Source organism: Sinocyclocheilus rhinocerous, unplaced genomic scaffold (assembly GCF_001515625.1).
Source record: "Sinocyclocheilus rhinocerous isolate Xijiao unplaced genomic scaffold, SAMN03320098_v1.1 scaffold1735, whole genome shotgun sequence".
NCBI lineage: Eukaryota > Metazoa > Chordata > Actinopteri > Cypriniformes > Cyprinidae > Sinocyclocheilus > Sinocyclocheilus rhinocerous.
In genome coordinates, this window is record NW_015642868.1 from 831,223 (window position 1) to 838,497 (window position 7,275).

At 37.6% G+C, this 7,275-nt stretch overlaps 1 protein-coding gene across 1 annotated transcript; it reads right to left on the reverse strand.

Annotated features, from left to right (window-relative positions):
- Nucleotides 1–4,686: 4,686 nt before the first annotated feature.
- LOC107756901 (uncharacterized) lies at nt 4,687–6,043 on the reverse strand. The gene has a single exon (XM_016574226.1). It carries the CDS (start codon nt 6,016–6,018, stop codon nt 4,843–4,845), a length of 1,176 nt encoding a protein of 391 aa, XP_016429712.1. The 5' UTR covers nt 6,019–6,043; the 3' UTR covers nt 4,687–4,842.
- Between the last annotated feature and the right edge of the window lie 1,232 nt (nt 6,044–7,275).

Genomic DNA, 7,275 nt, shown 5'->3' on the forward strand with positions numbered 1-7,275 from the left:
CCCAGCGTCAAAACATACCCTAACCAGCATATGCTGTTTTTTCAACAGGGTAGACCCAACTAAAATGTTTCAGAAAAAACATTCCATGTCACAATGTATAAATTACATTTTTGTGCAACCACTTTGATATCATTAAACACCAGACAACTTTGAATGAACATTCTATTAACGTTACTGTTCATAACTTTGAGAGAACCTTGCCAGAACGCTAGCCTGTTAATGTACGTTCCTGCTAGCTGGGGTGAAATCCAAACAGGGTAAGAGAATTGTAATGTTGATTATATTTACATTCCATTCTGTACTAAAAAGGACAGATAACAGTTCAGTCCTATAAACTGCCCAATATTTGTGTGTGAGCTATGTATTTTTATGCTTACTGGAGTATATAATGATAGCTTAGCAACATGCTAATGTTAAACTCCACTGAAATCAATTGAGAGTCAAGTACAGACTCAGAGTGCTATGGAGTTGTTTCAGATTTGTCAGTGAAGAGGTTTAATGACTTGTTTCTGGCAAGCAATTGTAAGTGGCAAATCATGGTTTGTTGGTGTGTTTTAGTTGCACTTTTCCAACTGTAAGTTGGTTCGCTGCAAAGGAAATGGATTGAATTAATTGATTTTGAAAGTGTCTTCATAGCTTTTGTCCTGTCAGATGTGGTTTTGCTGGGCTGTGACATAAGCGAAGGCGTTTGGCTGTAATATACTACTGACACAAGGCACAGCTGCTGCAGTATTTACTCTACCCAGATGCAGTGATGAGAAGCTGCTGGCTGTGGAAAGTACCAAAACGCCACAGATTTCTTCCTCAGTGACCGGTGAAGCAGTTGTGCAATACTGAAGGGGCATCGTCCTTTGAATGAGACTTTAATGTGCATAATAGCTAACATCAAAGATGAAGATTATCATAATTATTGCCTTGATTAAAGTTCTCTTTCTGTTTTTAAAGTCATTTTAAGGTGTAAATGTGTTAAATTAATTTATAGCTTATGTTTTGCCATAATTTGCTTTGCAATCATCATTCTACAATTTATAATGTACTTCAGAACATTTTCCCAAATACACTGGGAAAAAAACTGATGTGGAAAGAAACTATTTTCACTCAGAAATTGCTAGTAAATTTCACAATTACAGTAGTCAACATTTGAAGTGGATCCTAAAGTTGTCCTAAAACCAAAACAATACCCGTTCTTGTCTTTGGACAACTTTGATTAACTTTTTTGATACACTTCAAATGTTGACTACTCTATTTATAAAGAAATGGCAAATAGCACATATTAAACTTTTTTTTTTAAGCAGAAAGACTGAAATATTTTTTCTTGTAAATCCTACTTCAATAATCCTGATTTAATTTACAACTTCAAAAATCATTTGCTATATACACTGCAAATAAATAAATAATTGTACTGGTAGTTTTACAGACATTTCCGTCATGCAAAATTCAAAATACAGGTAAAACACCTATAAAAAATTCATTCCTTCTTATACAGTACATTTTGTCTTGTTTTTATGATTTTTTCCCCCAGTGATACATATGAATCTGTAGTGCTCAGTTATAATATTGTTGTCTTTGCTTTTAAATGTAAAGCACTGGCATTTTCGTTTTCTATTCTAAGTTTGTGTTTGACCACTGTTGTAGGGTGGGACAAATCCTGAGATAATAATAGATCCGTTTGTGGCTCCTGTGCATAATTACAGGGTTTGATGGGTGTTTCACAGTAAATCTATTTCTACATGGAGTTGAAAGGAGGACGTACAAAATCACAACTGTCCAGCAACGACTAGTTTGTTGTCTAAAAATGCATTTGGTAGAATTCCACAGTGGAAAAAATTATGTATAGATTGCACCATATATAACAACCGATGCGATAATTGGATTGTTATTTTATGAAGGAAATATCAATGCTTACAAGGCAGCAAAAGAATAGTGCTGACATTTTCAGTAAGCTTGCATTTCAGCCTTGGCTCTGTGTAAATGAAATGCCATATCGTTTCATATCATTAGTCAGCTGCACACGAGAATCAACACAGTCAGTGTACAGTGTAAGGATGGCTATAAATAGTATGCAGGGAAGACAATACCAATCACTATTCAGTATGCATATATATGCAAATGTCATGATGACTCTATTGGTCACATTTTTAATGCTGAACATTCTATGCAAGACTTTAAGGCTTATATTATCTCCAAAACACTTTGCTGAAGTTTATTAGAACAAACTCTTAGCAGAACGTTTGAGTAATATCAGTACAGTCCTGCCTTCCAAAGACGTGCAGAGGAGATCATGTGTGAAAATGTTTTCACTGAGAGCTCAAGTTATCAGATTTCATCTGAAACAGTCTGTAACAGAATCTTTGAAGTGTCCAAATCCAATAATGTGGTGGTAGGGGATTCTGTATCTCTACCATGAGAACTTGAACAGTGATGATGTTAAACACACACAGACACATAAACATATATACAAAAAAACGTTAGACTGATTTATGAATTGTTTGTTTATTAAACAATTTCAAGAGAAAATGTAGGCTGCATACTTCTTCATTCAGCAATAACTTTGTTCTCAACACAATTCAGATGCTTTTTGCTATGATACATTTGATAGACAGATTTTTTATAGTTTCATTTGGAATCATCCATTATGGTGAAATAAATTTTGATTTCATGTCAACTTGGATGATCAAAAGCCAGTAGACTTTTAGAAATCTCTTCGGTTCACCAAGGCTGCATTTATTTGATCAAAAATACAGTAAAATAGTGATATTGTAAAATATTATTACAATTTAAAATAACTGTTTTCTATTTGAATATATTTTAAAATGTTGCGATGCAAAGCTGAATTTTCAGTATCATTACTCCACTGTCACATGATCCTTCAGAAATAATTCTAATATTCTGATTTGCTGCTCAAGAAACATTACCAGTGTTGATTCTTTGATGAATATTTATTTGAAATAGAAATCGTTTTAACATTATAAATGTCTTAACTGTCAGTTTTAATCAGCTCAATGCATCCTTGCTAAATACATGTATTTAGTTTACGAACAACAGAGTACTCTGTGCTCAGTCAGAATCTATAGTGGTTACTTGTGCAGGTTTTTGTCTAAACCTTTAATGGTAGTGAAATTCGTTCTGGAGTAACTTCACCAGACAGTCTGGTTCACTTGTCAATTACAGCCAAGAACGGCTTACTTAGACAGAAAGAGACCCGACTGTCTGGTAATGTGTTGTTTTGACTTGCCGCTTAGGGGAGGACAATAATAGATTAGTGAAAAAAAATGGCAGAAAAAAATGGTGCAGCAACTCTTGCTAAGTTGGAAAAACAGTTTACAAACAGTTGACAGTTGAAAAATGTGTGCATACGCTGTAATCAGAAGTCCATCCAAATATGAAAAGTATAAAAAATTCAGACAAACTCAAGTTCCTTCTTCAAGTTCTCTGTCACAATTTTTTTATCTTTTTTTCTATGCTTTGTTCTTTAATAAATTTTATTTGTTTTATTATTTGTTTATTCTTACTCCTTACTTCATGCATATATTAAGGTAAGAACTTAATATATATATATATATATATATATATTTATATTTAGTGCTGTCAAACGATTAATCGCGATTAATCGCATCCAAAATAAATGTTTTTGTTTACATAATATATGTATGTGTACTGTGTATATTTATTATGTATATATAAATACACACACATTCAGTATATATTTTGAAAATATTTACATGTATATACAGTACATTTATATATCTATTATTATATTTTATATTATATATAAATATAGTTAATATATAAACATAACATATTTTTCTTAAATATATACATGCATGTGTTTGTATTTATATATACGTAATAAATATACAAAGTACACATATATTATGTAAACAAAAATGTTTATTTTGGATGCGATTAATCGTTTGACAGCACTAATATATATATATATAAATATTCAGTTTTGCTTGAGAATATCTAAATACCTAGAAGGTATTTTCTGTCAAAAATGTGATGTTATATGATGTTAAAAACTTGGAAAACTTTGTCAAATCTAGCAATTAGCTCTTCCTTACAACTTTTAAACACAACTGTGCAAACATTTTGCATACAATCAGTGAACGTGGACGGTCTTGTTGGCGAGCCGTCTGAGACTACCTTTTTCTTTTTTTTTAAGATTTATTTTTGCCTTTATTGTGATAGGACAGATCAGACATGACAGAAACCGAAGTGGGAGAGAGAGAGAGAGGAGAGGGGCAGGTTCGGGAAAGATCCTCGAGTCAGGATTCGAACGTGGGACGCCCGAAGCGCAATGGCGCTGTATGACGGCACGCTGCCCACAAGGCTATATCGACGCCAACGAGACTACCTATTTTACCAGCCTAGTCTCTAAAACCCTACCATCGCCCATCAAATACACTAATAAGCGAGTACAAAACACTTGGTATATTAAAAACACAAATTTGATATATTGAAGTGTTCATTTACAGCTTTAAAACAAGCAGAGATTAAGGAAATCCTAGGAAAAAAGATGAAAAAAGAAAGATTGTAGAGTACAATATAGGGCTGCACGATTAATCGCATGCGATATTTAACGCGCATCTTGTCAGAAAAACCGGTTCTGTAATCAGCGGTAAATCACCATCACCTGCGTGCTTTCACATTGAGCAGCATTAACTACACAGAGCCGTTGTTAATATCGCATGCGATTTATCGTGCAGCCCTAGTACAATAGTTGATTTTGGTCACAAGTCAAAACCTTAGAGAGGCTAAGCAGTCTAATTATAGTGGTTTAATCGAATATCATCCTACAACATCTGCTTAGCTGTTAATCTTTCTATTTCTCCTCCTTGTTTAAGCAGAATGAAGAAAGACACAGAAGCTCTTGAACTCCTCAAAGAAGTGCAGCTCGTCAGAGAAGCTGCTGGAGAAGCCCAGATCTTTGCATGAGGTCTTGATTGTGTGAACCACACAGACAGGGATTGTCTCAAAAAGCAGTTCAGCCAATGGCGTCATCGTGATCTTCTTCTGCTCTGAAATCAGGCTCTGTATCCGGGCTTTATCGACGGGTTCAGGCGAGGCGCTGTAGGAGACCACAACGTTTAGCTTGTCATCTGACGATGGCACCTGAAAGCGACTCTTTCCCGTCAAACTGTGGAAGTCTTTCTTGCTGGTGAACAGGCCGGTGGGAGAGTTAAAGACGCGGACTGACCAGCAAACCCAGTCATACTTCTTTTTCAGGTGCTCTACCAGCAAGTCGGCCAGTTGCTGGTTGCTTTTGTCGCTTTGGTCTCTCACTATGTGTTTGGCGTCCAGCTCGGCCTGCGTCGGAAAACTGTTGATGCAGTCTTCAATCACGACATTCATTTTATCCTGCACCACTTTCATCTTCTCGCTCCAATCTTGAAGCAGCTTCTCCTCATCGTCATTGCCTTTCAATGCTGCGTGTCCCAGTAAGGCGATCAAACCGACGCAGAACAGTTTCTTGAGTGTAGCGCAAAACTCCTCCACCACTCTGCGGCTCTTCTGCTCATAATTCAGAGTGATTTCCAGCACAGACTCTCCTGAGAAGTTATCTCCGGTTACGGCGTTATAAAGAGTGTGCAGGTTTTTATCACCCCCTGTCCTGTTGAAGTGCTCCAGGAACGTTTTCTTTCTGACCTCTCTGAATTTAGGTTTCGCATTCAGGACGTCCATGAATTTGCGGAATTGGTTGGTCAGGTTCTCCTCCACGGAGAAATAGGTGGCATCTACGCCGCTCTTCTTGATCTCCTGGTTTATCTGCTGGACTTCTTCAGAAACGACTTCCAGGCGATCTCGCACTTTCTGGAACTGCTCCTTCATGTACTCGGCCTCTTTGCTTTCCACGTTATCCAGCGCCAGCTTCACGATCGGAGCTGCGATGGAGAACACGGGGAACAGATCTCCAGCAATGCTGGCCACCACTTCTGCGCCCTGCTCAAACACTTCCATGACTGTTTCGACAACATCCTTCTTCTGTGCAACAAGTTCCTGCAGCTGCTCGGCCATCTTTCAGTTTCAACAGCAAAAATGTCTCTGTTTAAAATTAGATCATTACATAAGAAATTACAAGAAATAATACTTGAAACACCATGATTGTAATTTCAGCATGTTAAAGGGGTCATATGATGCTGCTAAAAAGAACATTATTTTGTGTATTTGGTGTAATGAAATGTGTTTATGCGGTTTAAGGTTCAAAAAACACATTATTTTCCACATACTATACATTATTGTTTCTCCTCTATGCCCCGCCTTTCGTCGATTTTTACAAAGCTCATCGGTCTGAAAAACCGAGGTGTGCTGTGATTGGCCAGCTATCCAATGCGTTGTGATTGGCCGAATACCTCAAGCGTGTGACGGAAATGTTACGCACCACTTTCATCTTCTCGCTCCAATCTTGAAGCAGCTTCTCCTCATCGTCATTGCCTTTCAATGCTGCGTGTCCCAGTAAGGCGATCAAACCGACGCAGAACAGTTTCTTGAGTGTAGCGCAAAACTCCTCCACCACTCTGCGGCTCTTCTGCTCATAATTCAGAGTGATTTCCAGCACAGACTCTCCTGAGAAGTTATCTCCGGTTACGGCGTTATAAAGAGTGTGCAGGTTTTTATCACCCCCTGTCCTGTTGAAGTGCTCCAGGAACGTTTTCTTTCTGACCTCTCTGAATTTAGGTTTCGCATTCATTCAGGACGTGAATTTGCGGAATTGGTTGGTCAGGTTCTCTTCCACGGAGAAGTAGGTTTCATCTATGCCGCTCTTTTTGATCTCCTGGTTTATCTGCTGGACTTCTTCAGAAACGACTTCCAGGCGATCTCGCACTTTCTGGAACTGCTCCTTCATGTACTCGGCCTCTTTGCTTTCCACGTTATCCAGCGCCAGCTTCACGATCGGAGCTGCGATGGAGAACACGGGGAACAGATCTCCAGCGATGCTAGCCACCACTTCCGCGCCCTGCTCAAACACTTCCATGATGGTCTCGACGACATCCTTCTTCTGTGAAACAAGTTTCTGCAGCTGATCGGCCATCTTTCAGTTTCAAAAGCAAAAAAAGTCTCTGTGTAAAATAAGATCATTATATAAGTACTTGAAACACCATAATTTTATTTTCAGGAAGTTGTTTTTAGTTTAAAGGAATAGTTCACCCAAAAATGACAGTTTGCTGAAAATGCACTCACCTTCAGGCCATCCAAGATGTAGACAAGTTAATTTCTTCATCGGAACAGATTTAGAGAAATTTAGCATTACACCAATGGATCCTCTGCAGTCAA

Bases quoted from the DNA above. Each gene is read 5' to 3' on its own strand.
- LOC107756901 (XM_016574226.1), bottom strand. From the start codon at position 6,018: ATGGCCGAGCAGCTGCAGGAACTTGTTGCACAGAAGAAGGATGTTGTC.